The sequence below is a fragment of the Gadus macrocephalus genome, chromosome 3 (assembly GCF_031168955.1).
Source record: "Gadus macrocephalus chromosome 3, ASM3116895v1".
Taxonomy (NCBI): domain Eukaryota; kingdom Metazoa; phylum Chordata; class Actinopteri; order Gadiformes; family Gadidae; genus Gadus; species Gadus macrocephalus.
Window position 1 is genome coordinate 22,285,287 of NC_082384.1, and position 24,560 is coordinate 22,309,846.

Below are 24,560 nucleotides of genomic sequence, written 5' to 3' on the forward strand. Positions count from 1 at the left end.
ATGATTGTGCCTCATTATGTGTATGGTACTTTTTTATCCAAGGCAGTGGGTTGTTTTTTATGAAAGGGTACACCATTTTTATGCTGGGTTGTTTCATTACATTTTTGGTCATTTTGTCAGGTTCAAAGTCATTTACTTCCCCAATGAGTGTCCTGACATCTAGTGGTAAACGTGACACACTACAGTATAGCCAATCCATTTGTAAACCAAATGCAGATGGGTGACCTTTAGGCCTTTATCTGGCCAATTATACCCATATTGTAATTAATGGTCAAGAAAAAGGACAACCCTTGTAAAGTTTTCAAAGCAAGATTTTCTATTATGTCGTGAACACAGAAATCCAAGGTTTAAAATGCCTGCATTTACATTGTGGAAATTGACTGAAATGTACAGTAAACGTAGAATATACTGATGTATTGTGGCTGTGATAGAATTATTTGTTGCCCAATTATAGCATTTCATCCTGCTTCAGTTTAATTACTCCTCAAAGGTTTGCTTCATGCATGTTCTATAAATCCTATAACGAATTACTGTAACGGAAGAAAACATTTAAACTTTCATTGACACTTTAACAAGTGTTTTATTAACAATAAATTAAGCCATTTCTTTTTACAAACAACGCATTATTTCAACGGACCAAAGACCTTCTCAAAAGCCTGCTTGTCTACGATTCGGCCGTAGCTCAGGGAGAAATACATCGTCTCTGCCGTGCTGTATCTCTTCAGCCTCAACACGGTCTCAGTCAAAGCGTCCCCGGTGTCACCCAGCGTCATGACGTCCGTCACCGGTAGGAACACGTCGTGACGCCGGCCCCAGAACGTGAGGTGGGAGACCTTCAGCGTGCTCCGTGTAGAGTCCAGGTACATCATGCCCACCACCTTCCTCAGGAAGTGACTGGCCGCGTACAGCATGACTCCCGCCAACGCGGCTATACCCGTGGAGTAGGTCGCCAGGAAGTAGGACAGCTCGCCGCTGAGGTAGAAGTAGTAAACAGGGGGCAGGATGGCGAGGGTGATACCCGTTTGGAGCAGTTTGAGCCTGGATATTGCGCGGATGAGCTTGATGTGAGGTAGGTGGTAGATCATGCTGTACCTCTCTGTTGACAGGTCAGAGTAGTTTGCCAGCCCAGTGACTTGTAGACGGGGCCGATGAAAGCCATGTTGCATGGAGGAGGTCTGCCCTGGCCGCCTGGTGGAGTATAGTAGTTGTAGGCCACCGAGCTGGACCAGTGGATGTCTGGGAGTCGATAATAAGCACGGTACCCCGTTACAGCAGCGCAGGTGGGAGGATAACCGGGAGGAGAATCTTGCGCTTAGCTTTCAGGGAAAGAGGGAGATTAGAATTAGAAGCTGTGTATGTTCTTGGTACTGCGATACCGTGTAATTCTCAGCAGCTGAATCCAAACAAAAAACAACCACTACATATGACCAACGTTGTTTGAAAGGTGAATCATATTTCAATATAAATGACGATTCTGGTCATTCATATTTCAATATGAATCACCGGTTTTTGCGGGTTCATTACGTATTCCAATTTATCTTTGTCACTAACTATTAAATGGACTGCCACCGACTTTGCGCATAAGACAAATTTATTGAAAACCCCAAAACTTGGCTTTCCTGCAAAACGATCGACATCTCAGGGTGGAAAGCAGTAGGTTACTGTCAACAGCAATGGCACTACTGCCCCCTAGTGGTCATATATAAATATGCCACTCTACAACAGTTACACCGTGAACGACCCCAATCGTTCTCAAAGCCAACCCTCTCCTACGTGGTGGAAGGGACAGGGTCAGTGGGATGCAGGGGTAGCCAGTAAGGTGAGGTAGTTTTTATGTAAACTAGTCGGCATGGTGTTTGTCTGTGTCGAGTGATCATCACCCGACTGTGAATAAAGTCCAAAGAGGGTACGACCTTCCTATTGCACGTAATGTTGCAACTTTCAAGTACAAAAGCACGTAAAGAAATAGATAAATTGGAGTCGAAAAGGAACGTACCATTTTGAGAGTCGCCTTGTAGATGTGGGACAAGCTTATTAGAAGCAGGACAACAGTGTCTCAGGAAAGTGGTCAGAGGAGAGCATTCCCTGACCCGGATGTTTTTAGATGTCCAGTTACGCCCATTCATACATTGCTTATGCTTTTTTTTTTTTTGTTTAAAATGTGTCAGATATTTTTAAGAGATTTAGCAATTCTAAGAGCATTGTTCATCATCTAATTGCATAAATGTATATTAGGCTCCTGAAGCAAATGCACGTCTGCGCCTGCGCAGTGCGAATATCAACTGGACGTCACATGACTGTGTTTTCGCAACATGTTAACTCAGCGTTTGCATTGCAATGCATAGTTGTTTCTCTGGCTATTTTGAAGGTATTTATCGAAGCATTATTAGGATAAAGTGCTTCTCACAGCCTCGCCATTGAAAGGTGACATTATCGGATGATGATGTAGTACGTGACGTTAGTATGGAAACATGAAACCTGCCTGTAACGTCAGTTGAGTGAGCGACCTCCAACGTTGGGTAAGGGACAAAAACGGCTGCAAAAACAAGGAACATTACATCATTGGTTCTGTCACAGTGCAACAATGCTGCAGTTAGGAGATGAAGTGGCCCTCTATTCGTTCGTGTTCGTCCTGGTCCTGCTGGGCACAAGGAGTCCGATGTGGTCCTGCGTTATTGCCGTCTCGATGTACTCTTTCTTGGCGATCTTCAAGTTCCCCCAAGTTCCAGACAGCCGCGCACGACAAGTGCTGAGTCCTGGGAAAGGTGCAACGGGTCTTGGCAGGGTGTCAGCCATCGCACACAGGGGTGGCGGGCACGATGCACCGGAGAACACCATCGCTGCGATCCGAGAGGTGAGACCAAACTGGAAGTAAAACAAACCTGGGAGAAAGACAGTGAAACATGGTAAACAATGCTATTTATAAAAGGTCCTGGTCTTGACCATTCACTAGATGGATAGATTGATACTCTGTACAATGTAAAGGAGCCATCCCCTATATTTTTTGGGGGGTTGCTATACAACATTGTCAGTAAAGTGCTGTGGGAAACCAATGGGAAAACTATGGTGAATGAGGCCTCTGCCGTTTGGAGTTAGGTACTAAGGCCTAAACAGTATTGTGCATTCTCTCCCCAGGCTAGTAAGAATGGTGCAGAGGGCGTTGAGCTAGACCTGGAGTTCACATCTGACGGGGTCCCCATACTGATGCATGACGAAACTGTGGACCGCACCACCAACGGATCTGGACCACTCAGCCAAATTTGTTTTTCTGAGTTGTCGAAATTGGACGCAGCGGCGAAACATCGTCTCAGGTCAGGGGAAGCTTTGACGATAGCACAGCTTTCTCGCCCTGTTGAGAAAAAACACTCTCTTGCCCGGTTGAGAAAGCACAGTTAGTGATTCATGTACCTTCATTTGCTTTCAGGGATACATTTGCTGGAGAGAGGATCCCAACTCTTGAAGAAGCAGTGGAAGAGTGCATCAAACTCAAGCTCTCAATCTACTTTGATGTCAAAGGTCATCCAGATGAGGTACACACACACACACACACACACACACACACACACACACACACACACACACACACACACACACACACACACACACACACACACACACACACACACACACACACACACACACACACACACACACACACACACACACAACTGGCCCTTGGGTAACACACTCACAGTGACATAACTACTCAAACACATAGCGACACAACAAACTACTCTGACCACACACACCAAACAACTCTGCCCTGACCTACAATCTCCTGATGTTGTTGTCGTTTCTCCCACTCAGGCGTCGGCGGCTCTCAGAGACCTGTACAGGAAGCACCCCGTCCTCTACAACACCAGCATCGTGTGCTCATTCGAACCCAAAGTCATCTACAGGGTAGGAAGGGATCTACAAACCAGGGGTTAGACCTGTCCTGTTGTCGGTTGCAATTGGCTAGTGTACTCTACAGGTTGCCAGATTGGGTCAGATTTCCCGCCCAATATGGCAACACGCTGCAGCCACAGTTGCCAGATTGGGCTGGAAATCTGGGCCAATCTGGCAACACTGGTAGCTACACGGTACTGCACAATCAGACGCATTTCCCTCAAGACCACGATTTGGTGAAACTAGTGTTTGGATGACTAGTACTAGTGGAGGGGGTTGGAATGGGTAGCTAATGCATTGTATGCTTAGATGTTATAGAACGTTATAATATAGAGTACATTTTTGGTATTTGACGTCAACTGACGTCATCTTCTATCACAGAAAGTGTATGTCAGGGGTTAGCAACCTTTTCAACATGCAGTGCCAGTCGTTAATGAGTGTGCCTTAAGCAACAATATATTAAATATTAAGCTGAATTATGACACAGCGACCAAAAACATTTCCGGAAGACCTGGAATCGTGTTTCCATATAGTCCACAATCATGCATCAACATTTTAAATGGTTTTTGTTGTTATATTTTCTACATGGGCTTACACATTGTAATTGCATATGTCCCATCTTAAAACACCACTTTCAGAAACTCATTCAAAAACATATTTGCACTGTGATAAATGTAAAAACAAGAATAGAGGATAATGTTGGAACCATCCACATCAATATCTTTAAGACATGTACAGCTTTGCAAAACCATGTGAAGTTGATGCATACAGGCCACTTGCAACAATATTTTCTTAATTGATCCCATTTCAGAACACTGCTTTCAGTGACTCATTGAATCATATTTGCACTGGGAGGAAATGCCCAAAACAGAATAAAGTGCAAGAAAAATTAACTATGCTGCCGTATTGTGTGGTGAAATTGTTTAAATTATTATATATATATATATATATATATATATATTATTTTTTTTAAGTGTGCCAATGATTATGCTGCCTCGTGCCAGTGGTGGCACGCGTGCCTAGGGTTGCCGACCCCTGGTGTAGGTCGTCTAATAGCTAAAGGTTGGCGTGCAGCATGTATCGCCTCACGTACTCCCATCCACCCACCCCTCATCCAGATGAGGCAGAGTGACCCGGACGTGGTCACCGCACTGACCCACAGGCCCTGGAGCCTGAGTCTCTACGGCGACGGTGTGCCGCGCTTCACGTCGCCGTGGAAACACAAGTGGATGACTCTGGTGGACGTGCTCCTGGACTGGGCGCACCACCACTTCCTGTGGAAGCTGTGCGGCGTCTCTGCGTTCCTCGTGCAGAAGGACTTTGTCTCGCCGTGAGTGACCAAAAAAAACAAGAGTTTTTAAATCAACATTTCAGCATTTCGTGTGCCAGTGTTAGCCAGCAAGCTAATTTTCAACTCTAGTCCTTTGGCAAGATGTAAAGATCGGGCACCGTGCAAAAACACCATCCGTTGGTGTGGTTGATCTCTTCCCCCTCTACCCCACAGAGACTACGTCCAGTACTGGGCCAAGCGGGGGGTGCAGGTGGTGGCCTGGACGGTCAACAAGGAGGTGGAGAAGCAGTATTACCAGGGGCTCCTCCAGGTCAACTACATCACCGATAGCCTCGTTGAAGACTGTGATCCGCATTACTAGAAGGCCGAGTTATACTTTTTGTGTGCAATGGTTGCCAATGGTACGCTGTGGGTCTCTGCCGCGGGGGCTAGCATTTATGAGTCTGTGTCGGAGATTCTGAGTCTAATGCGGAACACATTGCAAAAGACAAAGCAGGCTATCTGTAGCCCTGCTGTAAGCAGGAGCCCCTTTGGGATATATAAGTGATGTGGAGACCCACAGTATATCTACAATGGCTATTTAATGCATCAGCCTTCATGGCATACGCAAACAATTACGCATTGGATTTGAGATAATAGTATTTTCTTTGCCTCTGTATTCAGGTTTTTAATGAAGGCTTTTTCATTGGTTTTAACAGGGTCATTCCCGTGGAGAGATGCTAGCTAGTTAACCTTTGCAGAACAATGTTGAAAATGTATCTATTTAAATGTCTCTCTACGGGAGATCTTTTATACATGTTCTTATTGTTTTTCATATGTAAAGAAGACATCACAACACCTCTATCAGATGTACTGTATTCACCAACTCAGGAGTGCAATGTTTTTTATTTTCCATCCTGAATGTTTAGTTTTTAGTGTTTTGTTACAATGCAACAATTGAATGTACTTACACTTTTACGCTGAATAGATGCCTTTTGCACAATTTTAAGAATGCTGCTGTAAAAAGGGTCTGGGTTGATAAGCAAAACAAAATATATTAAAACTGAAATGCTAACTTTTTTTTTTCTATTTTCCATATTATAGAGTAGGCACCTTTTTAAACAGGGGGATTTTTCGTTACTAAAATGACAGTCGAACTCCCAGCATGGTCGGAGCTAATCCTCATGCACTCTGATCTGTGTGGCCCATATACTGTAAAAGGTGTCTGCACAACATCCTCCTACGAAGAGCAGCCAAAGCGGAGGTGATGCAATTAACAGCGGCCTCGTTTGATCGTGGACCGTATGGCCTGCGTTTCCCAAGTCGATCCAAATTGAGTGCGATGCCAGTATCATCCTGGTTTTAAGTCTGTCTGAGCCGTGTCTTGTCCCGACGAATCTTCACTTAGCACATCGTATACTGAGTGTAGTAATAAGATAATTAAAGGTTTGGCAGTTAAAGTCGGCTATTTGGGTTATCGCAACGGCGCAACCACACACTTGTATAAGAGGCTGTTGTCGTATATCTGACTGTTTAACATTAACCCTGACAATATTTAATTTCTTGCACTTATCTTATTTAATTCATGTTTGCTATCTGGGTGAGAGGTGAGAGATAGTATGGTGCGCACCTCTGAAGGGCGCCCCGCCCCCTCGGATTCTCGCTCGGGGGCGTGTCGTGACGTCACGTGGAGGTGCCCAGTATTAAAAATCTGTCTCCGTTTTGATTAAATTCAAACCCTACGGCTCCCTTTTTTTTACGCACAAAGATCGGCAACTGGCAACACAGACCAACAATACCTCGCTGACACACGTTGGGGATTACAAGAGCAAACTACAGTGTTTCGTTTCGAAGAGCGATGAGCTGGTGTCGCCGGTTTCTCCTTGGATGACCTATAGGCAGTCCTTGCAGGAGCACACGGCAGTTTGAGCCAACATCTGCGGAGGAACGACGGCAAGGCACACTGTCAGGCACAGGGCAAGCTGCGTGTGTGTTAGGCTTCATGCAAACGCAGAGTTGATTTGACGGAACACTCCGCAAACCAATTGGCACCATTAGTGCGAGATAAGAGTTTGACGACGAGTTCACGACGTGCACGGCCTGACTTGGAATTTGCAGACGCTGCAGTGAAATCTAACAAAATTCAACACCGTTCGGACTATCCTTGGGGGGCGCCTCATGATGTACACTATTACCAGAGGTCCCAGTAAACTTGTTACACAACGGAGGACAGGTGAGGAACAGTCCCAGTAATTATGTTTTACTTAGTTTGTCGCTATGGGACGGTCACGGGACTAAACATTTGCATGGGAAGAAATGTGTATGTGAAGAAAATTTGTTGTGAAATTGTATTGCGAGTCATTTGTTTCTCTTATAGGCCCCACACAACAAATTGAGAGTAAAAACAAAGACTTGAAGATCAAATCGACGTCGTGGTTCGATTCAAAGTAAGTAAAGAACCCATGATCTGAGAGCTGATTGGGATCTGGACCCGATAGTTTGATCGAACAGCTGCCATTTGTATGTGCGCGTCTCCAGCGCGTCCGATGTGTGGTCACATAACCCGGCTATCACGTGGTCACATAACACCGCGGCCACGCTGTCACCAGACACCAGCGTCGTTGCCTTAGTGGTGGGCACAGGGGAAAACGCATAATTTTATTCAAACGATAAACGCAAATGCGCCGGAAAAATATCGCTATTCCGTACCCCGGCCATAACTGTGACCTTGCGAGGGTTTGTTTACAGTCCATGTGGTCGCCGGGCGGAACTGTGTCATAGGCTCTGGGGGCGGGCTCAACATCTAGAGCCGGAGTGTGTAGTAGGCTGCTGAGTGCTAGCCCAATCTGTCAACACTGAGCCTGTATCTAAAGAGTACGTACGCACCAAAGTTAAACATTAAAACTGGCTCCGATTCTACTTTTTTCTCCTATAAACGCACGGATGTTATCTGAATATTCGGCTGATATTCGGTTTTTGTTGAGCATGCCTCTTAATTGGGAAAGGAATTAATTAATTTAATGGTGTATCATCCCCTTTGCCAGTTTAGTACAGAAGTGCATGTCTTTGTAACTATTCTTTATGGGATACTGGCTGAAAAAAATGTATATTGGGATATCATCCTCACTCGATCCCTGTAGATGCCATCTATAGCTCGCCAATCAATACTCATCACTGATCTGTCTCCTCCAGCTCTCCGCCCCCTAAGATAGTATTCAACAGACCGAATGGGAAGCGGTACCACACTGCAGCCCCACCGAAGACAGACAGTCCGACTGAGGGCCTCTTCACACCTGCACACGAAGAAAATGTTAAGTTTGTCCTCGAAGGTAAGATACATTTGCTTCATGCTACGTTAAGTTGCACCTTCAACCGTGGAGCCGATTTTTTGGTCGTGAAGATGTGTGAATTCAGCGGTCTATTTTTGTTTTATAGCATGGCAGGAGGTGGAGCAGAAGATGGGAGACGGGGAGCAGGAAGGCTGCAAACCAGTCAGTGCGCCTGTCCAGTATTCTGAGAAGACCACTGCTCCTGTGATGAAGAGTAAGAAGTCATTTTTATGAGTCTCAAGCTCTACAGATCCATCACATCCATTTCATTAGTCTTGTGATGACGCTGGGGTCACAGTCTCCATCTTTATTGTGACAACCTGCTTTTACTAGAACTGAATTACATGCCGTTTTCCAGGGTTGATAATCCATTTATTTAAAGATTGAGCAATAACACAAACAATGAAGCATTTGTTTGCGAGAAAATATACCTGGGTTGACTAAGCCATGGATCCCTTTCATAAAACAGCTGAACTCTGTTACCTCGACATGTATGGGAGAGTATTTGTTAATATATACAGGCATATATTTCTTATCTGAACATAGTCGTTCGCCTCATTGAATTGTGCACTGCATATTTGTTCAGCTCGATGTTGGACTTGCTCTCGACCAGCCTGTCCAGACAAAGCAGGTGGTGGCTGATTAAAGGCTTCCCTCCTCGACTTGCTCAACCCTACCTGCCCCGGTTTACTGATGTTTACCTCGTCTTGTACGACTTACCATTCATTCGTCATCGCGGGGTTTCATGTGTCGGCATGCTCGTCCTTAGCCGTGTAGCGTTGGCGTGCTTTGCTAGCCCCCGCAGTCTTCTTCTTCTTCTTCTAAGCCGTCTTGTTCCCTCTTGCAGACTTTGTGCCCATCGACCTGGAGGAATGGTGGGCGCAGCGCTTTCTCGCCAACATAAACAACCTGTCATGACCGCCGGCGGCTGGCTGAGGACCTCGGGAGTGCCAGGGGGCAGGGCTCGGGGAGCGGAGGGATCGGACCGCGCCGGCGATCGAGCGACCCCGTTCCCCCGATCGCCGCTGCTCTGTTCCAGATGAGACTCAGTACGCACGAGTCCCGGAGGAAAAGGCCGGGCTTCGGTGAGGAGTCACGCGGGGGGCCGGAGTGTGAGGAAAGCTCAGGACATCAGAATTTACACCCTTATTTATTTATTTTTGCTGCTCTGGAGGATTCTGGATTTGCGAAAACTGTGAATCGTGATATTCTCGTCTAGGTAGCAACACGAAGGATAAATAAGGTTCTGACCCACGACAAACTGCCGAGGGGGACCTGTGCCTCTCTGCGTACTTGAATATCCCGTCAGATGATTCTGACGGGTCCCTTCTTCTGCGTCTCTGGATGAGAACCTCCCCGGGGCTCTGCCGGCGTTTGCTGTAGCTGTTTGTTGGCTGATCTTTAGATATTCAAAATCTAAAATCGGAGAAAACCAGTAAAAACATCCTTTTGCAAGAATTTGTGTCTTGAATTTATTTCCCGTTTTTTTGCACCGAAATGACCGGCTTTACTTAGGGGAGAGGACTGTGAAGCTACCAGGGCCCTGAACGACTCACACTACATTAGACATCTACATTTGCCTCTTTGTTTATTTTCCACAATGGGCCTTCATTAATCATACAACAAAATATCTAAAATTACACAAATATTACAAAACGACCAAAACATCTCATACTAAAATAACAGGGAACATGGACAGTGCGGCAGAAATTATCTAAAACCTTCCCTTGTGGTCAGCTTATATATCGACCATGAAATCAACCGAAGTGCCTCATGTCTCAGCGGCTGACTGTGTAAAACCACGTCAGCCGGGTTGCATCAGTTGTGCTCATCCCCATAAATACACGTTCTCTACCTTCCCTCCGTGGCCGGAGCCGTCTTCCTCTTCCTCCCCCTCGCTCCCCTCTCCCCCTTGGCCTTCCGCGTCCGCCGCGGCCGGCCCCCCGGCTTGGCCGTCGTCACGGTGATGCACTGGGAGTCCAGGTAGTCCATGAGCTTGGCGGCCCCCAGGCGGATGCCGGCGGCCTTGAGGCGGGCCTGGAGCTGGGAGAGCACCAGGGGCTGGTAGCGCAGCACCTGGAGGTGCAGGTCGGCGTCGGACAGGATGAAGGCCCGCACCGCCTGCACGCGGTCCCGCTGGCGTCCGGCCGCCTGGGAGGCGCTGACGGCGCCGTCGCCGTCCGACTCGCTGTCGGAGGAGTGCAGCAGCTCCGGGTTGGACCTGAGGAGCGAGCGGCGGGGGCGTGGGAGGAGACGGTCGTTATAAATAAAGGGGAACGGCCATAACCATCACACAGACCCCAGGGGTGTTGCAGTGATGAAAAGTACTGAATTGATCAGAGTGCTACAACAACTAGTAGTATAGTACTACTAAGAAGTTCTGAACCCATCAGAGTACTGCTACAACTAGTAATAAAGTATTACTAAGAAGTTGTGAAATTATCAGAGTAGTACAACTAGTAATAAAGTACAACCAAGAAGTTCTATAAATGATCAGAGTACTACTACACCAACTAATAATATAGTACTACTAAGAGGTTCTGAGACCATCAAAGTACTACTACAACTAGTAATATAGTGCTACTAAGAAGTTCTCAAATGATCAGTACTACTACTAGTAATATAGTGCTACCAAGCAGTTCTGAAACTATCAGAGTACTACTACAACAACTAGTAATATAGTACTACCAAGAAGTTCTGAAATGATCAGAGTACTACGACATCTATTAATATACGTAGAATGAATAAGAAGTTCTGAACCGATCAGTGTACTACAACTAGTAATATAGTACTAGAAGTTCAGAGTACTACTACTCCATGTGATATAGTACTCCTACGAAGTTCTGAAACGATCCGAGTACTACGACATCTATTGATAACGTACTACTGAATAACAGGTATTTTCCAAAGTACATCCTAACTTAGTATACACAGTAAACTCCTCATGATTCCCATAGACCTTTGAAGAATAAGTAGTAAGTTAAAGTAGTAAACGATTATTAATGCTACTTCCAACGGCACACAGACAATCCAAAATCCCAGTCGAAACTAGACGGAAAATGTGTGTCGTTCAAAACGTGACGCAGCTTTTACTTCTTGGCCACCTACCGAGTTTGTTTTACACGATCGTTAAAAAAAAACAACATGTTATTTCCCAAAGACATTTGACCGAGGTCACCGGAGTCTCGGAGGCGGGACTTATTCTTCAGAGGTCTACGGGCTCCCCCCTCCACGCACCACGGCCTGGTTCCCGTGGTAGAGCCTCACCTCTCTGACTCCTCACTGGCCACCGTGGAGGAGGAGGAGCTGGAGCCCTGGGACGAGGACAGGGGCTCGTGGCCCCGCTTCACCGGGGAGGCGCCTGTGGGCACGCCCGGCCGTTTGAACTGAGGCCCCTGGGAACTGGAGGGGGGCCGGGCGCTGGAGGCGGTGGGCCGAGGCTTGGTGGGTCCGGGGCCGCCCAGGAGGGCCGCCCCATCCTCCTCCTCCTCCTCCTCCTCCTCGTCGGAGTGGACCAGCTGGTGGGTGTACTGGTGGATCTGCCTCAGCTTGAGGATCATCTGCCGCTTGGGTAACGGACGCACGCCGAACCTGGACAGACGCGTGTTTGAGGCGTTTCGTGTTAGGTCCTGGGTGGGTTATTCTCATACTCGATCCATCGGTTCATTCTTTTTTCAGATGAATCTACTCATCATTAGGTCTGTGGTTATAGCAAATGCCCATCACCAGTCTAAAAGGTTGCAACGTTAAATCTTCTAGCTTTATCGGACGAGCAGCCAAGAAAAAAAAGGGATATTCATTTGACTATGAGCCATGAGCAACATATTAGAATATTTGAGGAAGAAGGGAGCCAATGTTATGTATTTGTACTTAATAAATGACACAATTATTTGAGCAAAAGTTTATTTAACTTTTGATCAAATAATTGTCATTTATGGTGGTCCTATAGTCCTGCCCCGACAAATTTAAGACCTTGAGTTACAGTATTTAAGACCAGCATAATGACATTTATAAAGAATTTAAGACTTTTGAAGGCCTTCAATTTAGAAAAATTAATTTAAGACTTTTTAAGGATGCGCGGACACACTGTTCAATAAGATACATTTCGACCCACTAATCGTTGCAGCCCTCGAATACATAGAACTTGGGAAGAGAGGAAAAGCAAAGATAGACACACCGATTGAAAATAAGGTCAATGTTAATAAACTAGACATAACTAACCTCACAGTTTACCGAAACAAGAGTTCAATCAACAGATCCAAGCCCTTCAGTGCCCACCGACTGCCCTACACTGGAGATCCTTGGCAAATAAAGTCTGCCATTGTTGTTGTTGCAAAGGGGATGCTTGGGTCTCTTAACGGCCCTATTCCTTCCCCAAACCATGTCGCTGGTTACAACCTACCGGTCGAGCTTGTTCTTGAGGTCGGGGGTGTCCATGTCGGAGTAGCTGGGCATGGGGGTGATGGGCACCAGGGCGGCCCGCTTCCTGCTCCCAGCGGACACTAGAGGGGGGGGGGGGCGGGACGAGGAGAGCATGCATGGAAGTAGGCTCGCTCGATGCACGGTACCCATGTATGCTGTGGACCTGAGGTCAAAGGTCAAACCATCCGAAGCGCCTCTCTCTGAGCTTGGCTGAAACATCCGTACGGCTCGTCAGAATCACTCAGTGGCAGTGGAGGCTTCTCCGTTGAGGAGAGGGAGGAAGATCCTGCTTAACGTTGTTGAGAATAAAAAAAATTTAGATTGCCCAGACTACTATAATGAATGAATGCCTTTAAATATGACTACTTTAATGCCTTGGAGTATATAATGTTTGTTTCCCTGGGTAAAGGGACATTAGCACCCCCTATCGCCTATCTCTGTCTGAGAGCATTAAGCGTGAAGGCGCCTGCAAGGAATGTAATCAATAACAATAGCACATTGGTCTTTGTCATTAGACATATGTAAAATACTTGAATTGGGGTTCATGGTTTGGTTGATCAAACTCCAAACAGACTTCACACACTGAATTCCCAAATTCGAAAGTGCTATCTTGCCTTTGTTTACCTTCGAAGCGGGTAAGCGCTCTCCGAAAGAATCGTAATAAAGAAGTGATTTTGACCAAGTATTTCGGTAAGCGATGTGAAGTGAAGCCAGGAGAAACAGTTCGGATGGTTTGGTCACCCAGAGCGGTACAGTCCTTTAAGGTTCAGTTAAATTGTACAGCACTACAACAGTCTGATTGTCACAACGTTACAAGCATCTGGCAGAAGAAGACAAAACACGTTATAATTACACATTACAAACAGTGAACTAAACCAACACCAAATATGGGCAAACTGAGCCTGCATGTCTGTGTATTTGCAAATATCATGGAGGTGACGACCTGTATGTTGAGGATGAATGAAAACCATTCAAGTTTCTGTTCAGTGATTAATAGAGAGCGAAGCTATTCTAATCAAACAAGGAACGCATATCCTATAACTCTCCATCCTCCATCCAACTCTCCATGTAGGTGGTGTCGGGTGGTGGCCAAAAGGTGGCACTCTTCCCTCTGGCCTTAGCGTCAATCCCGATGCCCCAGTGCAGTGACGGGGACACTGTGCTGCGGAAGGCGCCGTCCTTCGGAGGAGACGTAAAACCGAGGTCCTGACTCACTGGGGTCATAAAAGACCCCAGGGCACTTATCGCAAAGAGTAGGGGTTTCCCCGGTGTCCTGGCCCAACCAGGCTCATTCAATCCGGCCCCCTAATCATCCCCCTGTATAATTGGCTGACTCGTTAATTCCCTCACTCTCCACCTCAAGCTGGTGTGTGGTGAGCGTTCTGGCGCAGATTGGCCGTCGTGCATCACCCAAGTGGGTGCAACATACTGGTGGTGGTTAGTGAGGTCCCCCCCTTCACTGTAAAGCCTCTTTGAGTGTCTAGAAAAGCGCTGTATAAATTCAATCCATTATTATTATTATTATCATCCTCAATTCAATGGAGGAAGCAATACTAAAACATGAATTATACCATCGTAACCCTCTTCTCGTGTGTGAGGAAGGTTTACCTGGGGTCTGGAATCGCGCCGCAGCGTTCCCCTTCTGCGAGACAGGGAGCGCCTCCTCCTGTTCCTCCGCCTCCTCCTGCCAGCTGTCCCACAGCTGGGGGTCCAGGAGGCTTCCGTTGACCTCCGGGACTCTGTGAGGGGTGTGGGGGTCCGCTGACGGGCGGGCGGCGGCGGCGGTGGTGGGGGGGGGCGTGCCCGGGCTTCTGCTAGCGGAGGGGGTCGGCCCTCTGTCCGGGTAACGGCGTGGAGTGAGGGGGGGGTGTTGTTGCAGGGAGTGAGGGGAGACGGGGCTGTGCTGGTGCGAGCCGACCCCCCCCCCGCTGTCCTCCAGCCCCAGGCTGAAGCACACCGCCAGGCCGCCGTGTCCCTCGCCGCCGCCGCCGCCGCCGTCCAGACCCCACGAGTCGTTGAAGGCCATGGGGGGCTCGTCCATGAAGCTCTGGCAGAAACCGAGTTCGGACCCCCGTTCGTGCCCCGCCTCCGACTCCGCCCCCCTTTCCACCGCTGCTTCCACTCCACTCCCTCTTTGCTCGCCCCGCCCGCTCTCGTCTGCGTCTCCGATCTTCTCAGGGTCCACGGTGTTGCCGTGGCGATGATCCGATCCCAGCGTGCGCCCGGAGCGACCGGCGTCCGCGTCTCCGTCTGGACCCGAGGGGTCTCGGCAAAGCGACGAGGGGGAGACCGAGCGCGACGGGTCCGACCGGGAGAGGTGCCCGCGCCCCAGCGCCTCCCTCGCGGGGTCGCCGCGCACCAGGGAGGTCCCCAGGGGGACGGGGGGGGGCTGGGGGGGCCGCGCGTGCAGGGGAGTGCTGCTGTACGGCCCCGGATGGCCGTGGGCGGGGGAGCTCTTCGTCGAAGAGGCGGCGAGAGGCGGGCGGGGGAGACCGGGAGGTCTCGCGCCGGGCGCCGGCGGGGTAAACGTCCCGGGCAGGGGCCGAGCGTCGAGGCTGGACTCTGGTCCCTTGCCCTTTGCCGGAGGGCCGTCTGAGGCTGAGCTCCCCGAATGCGCTCTGCCTTTGGACCGGGGGGAAGAGGGGGGCGGGGGCGGGGACGTGCTGGCGCTGGGGAAGAGCCGCGTCCGGAACATGCTGCTACGGGTCTGGGTGCAGCTGCTGCTGCTGCTGGGGTGGCCGGCCGGCGGCGGCGGCGTGGCCGGGATCAGCCAGGACACCTCCGGGGAGAAGCCCAGCTGGTCCGGACTCTGGGCGGCCACACCGACGCCACGGGCGGAGCCCTGCCCGCCGTCGCCGCCCCCTCCCTCCTCGGCGCCGTCGCTCCACCCAGGACCCTGCACATCTCCCCCCGAGGGGGGAGATGTGCAGGGTCCTGGGTGGAGTGACGGCGCTTTGATCTTCGTGTACCGCCGCTGGCGCTGCGACCAGACCGGGGAGTGGGGCGGGGTGGGTCCGGAGGTGGCGGCGGGGGCCGGGCCCTCGCCCTCGTCGGAGGAGGAGGAGGAGTCCGACAGAACGATCAGCTCCGGCTCCGCGCGTCTCCGCGGGGGCGGGTCCGGCGACGCGGGCCGACCTACGCCCCGAGGAGCGGGACCCTCTCTCTTCGGCGACGTCCCCGGGTCGGCGGCGGGATCGGGGTTGCCGGGGCGACCGCCCCCAGGCGCGTCCGCATCCGGCGCCCCCCGGCGGCGCCCGCCCGGGGACAGACCCGGGAGGGGCAGGCCGGGCGTGCCGGGGGGGCCGGGGCTGTCGGAGAGGTCGATGACCTCGCTGGGCGAAGACTGGAGGCAGGTGGCGTCCGGGCGCGCCGTGGCCGCCCCGTCCCCTCTGGGGAAGGCTCCGTCGGGGGGCCGTCGTCGGGGCGGAGTAGGAGTCGCTTGAGGGGGGGGGCCAAGGGTAGAGGTGGAGGGCCGGGGGCTAGGGAGCGGGGGGGAGGCGGGGAACTCCTCCTCGCAGACGTCCCAGGAACCAGAGAAGAGGCGGCTGTAGCTGAGGCTGCTTGGAACCTGGCGACCGGGGCTCCGCTCGCGGGCGTCTGCTTCGAAACACACCGGGGTCTCGTCATGTTCTGGACCGCCTGCCTTGGTGAACAGGTGGTCCTCTGCCGATGTGGGCTCTTCATCCTCCTCCTCCTCCTCCTCCTCCTCCTCCACCGACCCCGTGCTCTCCCGTTCCTCCGCCAGCTTCCTCTGCGTGGCGGCAAACTCGTAGATCTCCTCCATCTCCTCGTCGTTCACGCGCTCCTCGTGCGCGTCCCCGTCTCCGGACGCCAGCCGGCCGTCTCGCTGGCCGCCGCCGTTGACGTCGTCGCCGTCGTCGTCGTCGCCTCGCCGATCCACCGATGTGCCGGCTGTGGCTTCTCCCCCACCCTCCTCCTCCTCCCCCTCCTCCCCCTCCTCCTCGCTCCACATGGAGCGCAGCAGCTTGGTGAAGTCCTGGTCCCCGCGCGCTGGCTCCGCGCCGGGGCTGGGGTGGTGGTTGTCCCAGGGCTGCCCAGCCTCGACTGGGTCTTCCTGGGGCAACGAGTCCGCCTCCTCCAGGTAGAGCCGGGCCAGACTCTGGAGCTCCTCCAGGTCAAATCTACAAACACAGACGGTCGCACATGAACACCACGTCAAGACATTTATGAATGGATGGCGAGTCAGAGACAGAATCTGGGCCCCTGTATGAGGCAAGGGGAGATGCCCGTTCCAGTTATTCTGGTAATAATGCAATAGTGACATCTAGAAGATACTATCAGAGCTATTAAATAGATCTTTGGGACTATTCTGAATGCCCATGCTTATCAAATGCAATTAAAAAAACAAAACTGTAATTACCTTTTCACTAATTCAATAAGCAAACAGGTAAATCATTCGTTGGTTAGGGTCAGGGTTAGAACAGGATGAATGTATTTCCCTTTTATTGCAGTGTTTCCCACACATTGACGAGACTATGGCGCCCCGCCATAGTCTCTGCGTGCACATGAATTTCTTTTCTTTTTTTTTTTTTGCTCAGACGAAGTTTGTGTCGCTCTCATTGGGATTGCATGAGAGCACGAAGTTCGGCTGTCTGCCTGCGACTGTGCCGAATAGCCTTCTGCAGCCGAATCCAAGTTGGCAATCCTTGAACTTTATTTAAATGAGAGTCTGGCGAATCGTGATGAAAGCCAATCAGTTTAGCGTGCGTGTGCTTACGTTGCAGAGGGTCTTGAGTTGTCTAAAAAATAGACAACTCAAGACCCCCCCCCCCCATAGTCTCCAAAATTTCTGTGGGAAACACTGTATTGGTAACGTAGCCTTTAATGTAGGTCTGAACAATTTGGGGAAATAATCTTAAAAAAAAAGCATTCTTTAGTATGACCAACAACATTGGAAGCAGTCAACATAAAAACTGCTCCTTCCTTTAGGCCAGGCCGAATGTGTTGAGATTAATTTATATTATAAACGTCTTTATTTAACTATTGAATTGTGAAATAAAAAATAAATGAATCGTACTGATTTCCAGTCAGTAACGGTAAAAAAAACCCACTTTTTTTTGTTTTGTTTTTTTAAATCACAGCCTTTGCGATTTGCTTACCGCGTTCTATTACATCGCGATTTCGATTTGAACCCGACTAATCGTTCAGCCCTACTTTAATAAAACTGAAGACGGTCCACCATCATGAAACATTAATCAGCACATCCTCCTCCCCGAGGACGTCCTCTCCGCCCCAGGCGGCGTCCTGCCGGTTCCACCAGCGGCCGCGCGCGGTACTGACCTGCAGGCCAGCCCCAGGAGGGCGGGCAGCAGGGGGCCGGGGGGCGCGGGACACCGGCCCGTGTAGAGGAACTGCAGCAGAGCCAGCACGGCCTCCCCGGGACAGTCCCCCAGCAGCACCCGCTGGGCGCTGGGCAGGCCCTCCTCCTGCACCCCGAAGCCGGCGTCGTGCACCTGGGAGGACCAGAGGGAACACGCAGGGGATAATGCTGGTGGTGGGTGGTGTTGGTGGTGCTGGTGGTGGTGCTGGTACTGGTATTGCTGGGTCTTTTCCTGGGTTGATCATGTCAATACCGTTTCCCCCAAGCAGTCTTTTGTATAGTTAGCTTGTGCGTTAGCATTACTGCATGTTACTTTCTTTATTTCAGGTTATAAATTGCTGCATAATAAAAAGGGAAAATAAGTCATATTTTCTAACTCATTTCTCATTTTAAATGGTTTAATTTTGAAATGTACAGTTAATTGCAGTACATTGACAATATACCATCAATATATTGTCACTGTGAGTAGATACAGTAATACACTGTATCAAAACTACAAATCTGCTTCCCTATACAAATATATTAGCATGCCCTGCTGTGTAACTTACCATTTGGGCCAGCAGGGGGCAGCGGGCGTACAGCATGAACGAGTGGACGGAGAAGACCTCTCCGCTGTCCACCTGGACCTGCACGTCGCTGAGCTGAGGGTTGTTCACCATGCTGCTCAGGTCACATGACAGCCTGGACAGCGCCACCTAGCGACCAACATACCATTACACGTCACTCGTGTCATTAGGAGAATGTACGATAAGTACGAAAGTAGGATAGAAGTGCTGTTTTCAAGAGCTGGCAGTGTCTACGGGTTACTTTGTTGACCTGGATGGAATCAAATTGAGCACATTACTACGCCAAAAATGTTTGCAGTATTTCATTGGTCTAAGTTGTGTGACACAATGAAGTTTACTTCACTGGGGCAGTACACAATAACAAAATTTCTTTAAATGTGTCCGAGTTAGTCAAGAATTCACATCTTCATTCCGTGGACCAATCCTACATTAAAATGTGTATGAAGTAAAATCCTCAAAATGACTCGCTCAAGAGACGAGATGCAGTAGAGAAGATAAGGACTATACACAACAAACTTCACAACAAACCCACAGTGGTAAACAAGAGCCTGGTTGATTGAGTGAGAGCATCTACGATGGTGAGTGATCCCTGATCTCTACCGCGTGAAGGAGGAACAGTATGTGCTGTGGCTACAGACCGGTGAGTGGTTCCGTTCCTGGGTTGCAGTAACTGAGAACGTGGATCCGCTCAACTTAAAGTGTCTAAACGTCTCTCTAACACAGGCCCCGGTGGATCCAGCCAATGGGTGCCGAGTCTCCTTACCGACTCTCGCCCGCTGCTCTCTGGTTGGCCGCCCGGCCTTCCGGAGTCCCTGATTGGCTGGCTGGAGGCAGCGTCGTCGTCCCCGGGGAGAAAGCCGCTGAGGCCCATCTTGGCGTGCGCCTCGCTCTTATCTGGGATGAATCCGCTGAGCGGGAAGTCCGAGGCGACGCCGGTGCCACACGCCTCGTCTGGGGACCGATTATTACCGTTTACTACTTTAGTAAAGGAGTCTAGTCGCTATGGAAACTAGTCCAGTGAGTATGAATGCATGGCAGTTAAGGACTATTTTCCATCCTGTGTGTCGGTGCTCGTCAGCCGAGGCAGCTCAATTATGGAAAAAATTATAATCACGATTATTTCGGTCGATATTGAATTCACGATTATTCAAACGCTTATTTTTGAGTTTGAAAACGTGATGCATTTACACAGCATTTCTCTCCCAAAAAAACACTTTGTAACTGAGAACTTAGAAATCTCCCCTTAAAAAATACAAGATGTTTCTAATAGAAAATGAAAAAAAAGAAAGAAAAATTAAAATAGAGAAGGATGTACAAATATGCAAACAGCTGTTCTGCAATTTCGAAAAACATGTAATGAATGAAAAAAAAAACTACCATTAAACTACTATTAAAAAAGATTCATTAAAAAAAATCTCCATCATATTAGTTTGGAGAAAAGAAATACGAAATCACGATAAAGATTGGATTAATTGCACAGCCTTTCTGTGAGCAGAGCCCTGACTGTGTACCTCTGAGCCACTGGGACAGGGACCGGCCCTCGTCAGCCAGCTCCATCACGTCTCTCAGGGCCTGGCTGCCCACGGACAGCAGGCTGGTCCCTGCCCACGATGGGGACGGACACGGGGGTGTTGGGGAGGGGAGAGGAGGAAGAGGCGTCATCTGGGGGTCTGCTTTGACGGGGGACTGGATGGAAGGTTCCGGAGGTACCTTGGCGATGGAGGCCGCGGACGTCTAAGGGGAGAAGGGGGGATTAAACGAAGCTTGGATCAAACGGATTCGTAGGTATTGCCAAGGAAAGCGTTTGAAGCTCCAACACCCATGTGCTTCACTTCACAGCGTTTCATGTCGGAACACAAGCTCAACAAACCGTTTCACATCAATGTTGGGGGGAAAGATAGCCTTGGTACACGACTATAAGTATAAAACAATCCGAAAATGAAGACAAACAGTGCATCCCGTGTGAACATGAAATGCAATACAAATAATTGATCATCAGTGCTATGGAAACATCCTGAAGAAAGCGACGCTAATTCCCTGAGCATCTACGGGGCATCCGCCCCGGTCAGGTCAAACTCACCCCGGGGGGGTCCCTGGTCAGCAGGAGGTCCCGGAGCTCCGGGGTGTAGAACTGGGCGGGGCCGTGGGGGTCCGCGTCGTCCCGCAGTGCACTCGCGCTCCACAGGGGGCGAGCGGGAGCAGAAGGCAGTCTGCTGGGGCAGCGGGGGGGCGTGGGCGGGGAGGGGGGGCGCTGCCGCAGCAGGAGCGCGGCGACCCGCTGCTGCACCCTGGTCTGAGCGGCCAGGGCGTCCTGGACGAGCAGGAGCGGCGGCGGCCGGGGGGGCCCGCCCTTCCTCCTCTTGCCTCCCTTCCTCCGGCCCTGACCTGCAGCCGACGGCAGGAACACACGGCTTCAACGTCGATTTCTGGGTCAAACGTTCTCCAAACTAATATCAGCGAGTTTTACGTTTTTTTCATTTATTTTTTTGCAAAAAACAAGCGGCTGGATACATTTATGTACATTATTTAGGGATTTTTACATTTTCTATTTGTACATTTTGTGTATTTTTAAAAGGGAAATTTCCAAGTTCTCAGTTACAATGTGTTTTTTTGGGGGAGAAATTCTGAATAAATGCATCATGTTTTCAAACTCAAAAGCAATCGTTTCAATAATCGTGATTTCAAAATTAACCAAAATAATCGGGATTATGATTTTTTTTTCCCAGAATCGAGCAGCCCTAACCTGGGGCCTTTCGCCCTCAAAGCTTTGGCTGCAATCGCACGCCACTGGGTGCCACACATCACCACGGTGAGAGAACGCCGATGCCCGCACGCACCTGCTTCTGCTCTCCACTGGAGCCGAGGCGCCACGGCGGCCAACGCGGCAGCCGCCTCCCTCTCCAGCTCCTTCTCTCGCTCCAGCAGCGAGGAGCACAGAGCCAGGGCCACCTGGGTCTCCTCGTCCAGCGGCTGGGCCTTCTTCCTGGGCCTCTTCGTGGTGGGCAGGCTGGGGTCCGCTGGCTCTTTCCTTTTGGAGCCTCTGGATGCCCCACTGAGGAGGGTCGGAGATACTTGGTACAGGGGTCACTGGTTCAGAGACAGAGCCTCTCCTTGGAGGTGTAGTGGCAGAAATACTCGTCGTATATGAAGTATTTTACGCATTTTATAGTTAAGTATTCAGGTACTCAACCCGTACGTGCTAAAGCAGCGGTGACCAATGACGACGCACGGATGCTGCATGCAAGCATTTACGCTTTTACATTCAGGACATTTTGCCGACGCTTTTATCCAAAGCGACTTACGACGGTTAATGCACACATTCACACACCGACGGCGTAGTCGGCGACGCAAAGCGACGGCCTGCTCGTCGGGAATCGAGTAGGGTGAGGCGCCTTGCTCGGGGACACCTCGCCGCTCAGCCAGCAGGGGGCGGCGATCGAACTAGCAACCCTTCCGGTTACCAGCCCACCCCGCCCTACCCCCGGAACCAAGCCGACCCCGATGCATGTGTGACACTCGGAGTGTCCGGGACTCCCGGTCGTCATAACAACAACAACCCACGCCGGCTCACCGCGGGGGGGCGCTGCCGCTGCTGTCGCCGCCGCCGCCGCCGTCGTCGCTCTGCACCGCCGCCGCCTGCCTCTGGAGGCACTGCAGAAGCACGGCCGGGGCCACACCCATGTCTGCGGAGCAGCGCTTCAGGTGGGCCGCGCGGCTCTTCGGGGCCTTGAACCTCTTCCCGCAGATGGGGCAGTCGGCCACGCGGGGGGGGGGAGGGGGCGCGCCGAGAGCGGCAGGCCCGCGCTCCGTCTCGTCCAAACACCTGGCCGGTTGTGGATGGACAGGAGCACACCGAGACGAAATGTGATTAAAGGACAATAATAATAATTTGACACTTGCAGAGAGTTGTAACGGTTTGTTTAACTACATTTTTTTATCTATTTTAAATGTTGTCATTTCAATGTTTTTTCATATTCATTTATTGAATACATTAATTACGTATACATATTTAGACATTATTTAAACAGAATTGTGAAAGGCCAAAAGGAACGGATGGGGGCCAACCACAAGGGGTGTATGTCCGGATAAGGATTCCCAGGGTCTTAGGGCTTCAGAATTAATTTCTTCACTATAGCAGATTATATATAAATACCTCAACAGACAAACTTTCCAAATGTAACTTTAATCCTGTTGTGAATCGTGTCATTTAACATTTTAAGAGCGAAAGAGAGCGAGAGAGAAAGCGAGAGAAAGTGTGAGAGACTGAGAGAGAGAAAGAGCGCGAGAGAGAGAGAAAGCGTGTGAGCTTACATAAGGTTTCTCAGGAAATCATGCCGGCACCACCACAGCGGACCTGCTTGTCACTCTACTTTGTTGTATTCTACTTCTGACCACGGACTGTTTAACTGAATGCAATAGCAGCAACCATCACCTGCCGTAATACACGCTGAACATATGAAAGTGCTTCCGGCGTACCTGTTGAGGTGCTGCGTGCGTCCCTCGGGGGTCATGTGGGACAGGTTCCGCTGGCAGAGCTGACAGAAGAACAGGCCTTGGTCCTCCAGGGAGTCAACGCGCTGCTGGTCCGGGTCCTGATGGAGACAGAGGTCAAGGGAGGCCTGCCGCTCAGGGTCCTGGGCTGCCTGGGGGTCCTGGCTCTGCTGTAGACGGAGGGCCAGAGCGGCATCGCTGGACCCAGTCTCCTGCGGCGGCTCGTCTGGCAAAAACAAAGAGGAAGAGTTGGAAGATGTGATGAAGAAGATCCAATGGAGGGGAGGGGAGGGACTGGGTTTACGAGTGTTCGGCAGTTCCATGAGGTAAACCATGGAGGATTATTGGGGCCGAGGGTGACTGACTAACTATTCAACACGCTAGATAGGGATGGGGGATAGGGATATTATGATGCTCATATGATGGGTTGTCTTCTCGAAGCAGATATCCTATCCAGCAGGAATGTGGAAACAGGGAAAGAGAGATGGTAACTAGAGCTGCATCGGAAAATATTACAAGTGCCAAGATCCTAAAACATATAAAAGAAAACAAATATACTCAGACATGCGTCACTTTTAGCCGTGAAGTTCATTGATTTGTGATTATACGTTTGGTGGTTTCGTTGCTTCTGACCTTTGTCTTTTGGTTGCTTGGGGACCGCGTCGCTCCTGTCATCGTGTACCAGCATGTGTGGGCTGGCTCTCTTAAACTGCTGCATTCGCAACAGTACTTTGTCTCTGGCACGTTGGCCTCCCTCAACGACGTGCAGTGCTTCACCCGAATCCGTGAGCCCAGGTGGCCCACCATCTCCGGCATCACACAGGGCATATCCATTGTCCAGACTTTGCTCAGGTCGACGTGTTGGAGCCCAAACGCCTCCAGGACCGGGCTTGGCTTGGATGGGCTTGTATTCCGAAACAACGACCTTCTTCTTTCGCGTCTTCTTACTCGGATCAGCAGTGACGTTCCCGGTCTGGCTGAAAGACTCGGGCTCTGCTTTCCGGGACAACACGGGATCAACTGCTTTCTTACGAACTCGTTTTACAAATTTAGAACAGATGTCTGCGAAATCCTGATCCGAGTCATCCATGAGACTTTACGTTTGAGTTGTAGCTGCTATCTGCTCATGCTAACACACTACAGGAGACGGGGAGATCTTACTTGAACATGATTTCATGATTTAGTATGGGCCCTCGTAGGGAGGTCGACTAAACGAAGCGGCGTCTGATAACGCTGATTAATATAAACGCATT

The 24,560-nt window shown here is 50.2% G+C and overlaps 4 protein-coding genes across 4 annotated transcripts; 2 read left to right on the forward strand and 2 right to left on the reverse strand.

Annotated features, from left to right (window-relative positions):
* Nucleotides 1–548: 548 nt before the first annotated feature.
* On the reverse strand, nucleotides 549–2,152 carry tmem186 (transmembrane protein 186). The gene is made up of 2 exons (XM_060048023.1): nucleotides 1,997–2,152; nucleotides 549–1,316 (listed from the first exon to the last, which is right to left on the reverse strand). The coding sequence occupies exons 1-2, from the start codon at nucleotides 1,997–1,999 to the stop codon at nucleotides 624–626; spliced, it is 696 nt and encodes a 231-aa protein (XP_059904006.1). The 5' UTR covers nucleotides 2,000–2,152; the 3' UTR covers nucleotides 549–623.
* A 110-nt stretch (nucleotides 2,153–2,262) lies between these two features.
* Nucleotides 2,263–6,238, forward strand: gde1 (glycerophosphodiester phosphodiesterase 1). Its single transcript, XM_060048022.1, has 6 exons — nucleotides 2,263–2,854; nucleotides 3,136–3,311; nucleotides 3,425–3,530; nucleotides 3,808–3,900; nucleotides 5,007–5,218; nucleotides 5,393–6,238. Exons 1-6 carry the CDS (start codon nucleotides 2,585–2,587, stop codon nucleotides 5,538–5,540), a joined length of 1,005 nt encoding a protein of 334 aa, XP_059904005.1. The 5' UTR covers nucleotides 2,263–2,584; the 3' UTR covers nucleotides 5,541–6,238.
* A 134-nt stretch (nucleotides 6,239–6,372) lies between these two features.
* On the forward strand, nucleotides 6,373–9,945 carry mcrip2 (MAPK regulated corepressor interacting protein 2). The gene is made up of 5 exons (XM_060048024.1): nucleotides 6,373–7,391; nucleotides 7,536–7,605; nucleotides 8,351–8,487; nucleotides 8,594–8,701; nucleotides 9,335–9,945. Exons 1-5 carry the CDS (start codon nucleotides 7,337–7,339, stop codon nucleotides 9,403–9,405), a joined length of 441 nt encoding a protein of 146 aa, XP_059904007.1. The 5' UTR covers nucleotides 6,373–7,336; the 3' UTR covers nucleotides 9,406–9,945.
* Nucleotides 9,946–10,058: 113 nt separating this feature from the next.
* Nucleotides 10,059–24,554, reverse strand: slx4 (SLX4 structure-specific endonuclease subunit homolog (S. cerevisiae)). The gene is made up of 13 exons (XM_060048025.1): nucleotides 23,941–24,554; nucleotides 23,293–23,533; nucleotides 22,401–22,639; nucleotides 21,654–21,854; nucleotides 20,897–21,201; nucleotides 20,328–20,550; nucleotides 19,580–19,767; nucleotides 18,799–18,945; nucleotides 18,211–18,383; nucleotides 14,518–17,051; nucleotides 12,890–12,989; nucleotides 11,755–12,078; nucleotides 10,059–10,708 (listed from the first exon to the last, which is right to left on the reverse strand). Exons 1-13 carry the CDS (start codon nucleotides 24,395–24,397, stop codon nucleotides 10,339–10,341), a joined length of 5,502 nt encoding a protein of 1,833 aa, XP_059904008.1. The 5' UTR covers nucleotides 24,398–24,554; the 3' UTR covers nucleotides 10,059–10,338.
* Between the last annotated feature and the right edge of the window lie 6 nt (nucleotides 24,555–24,560).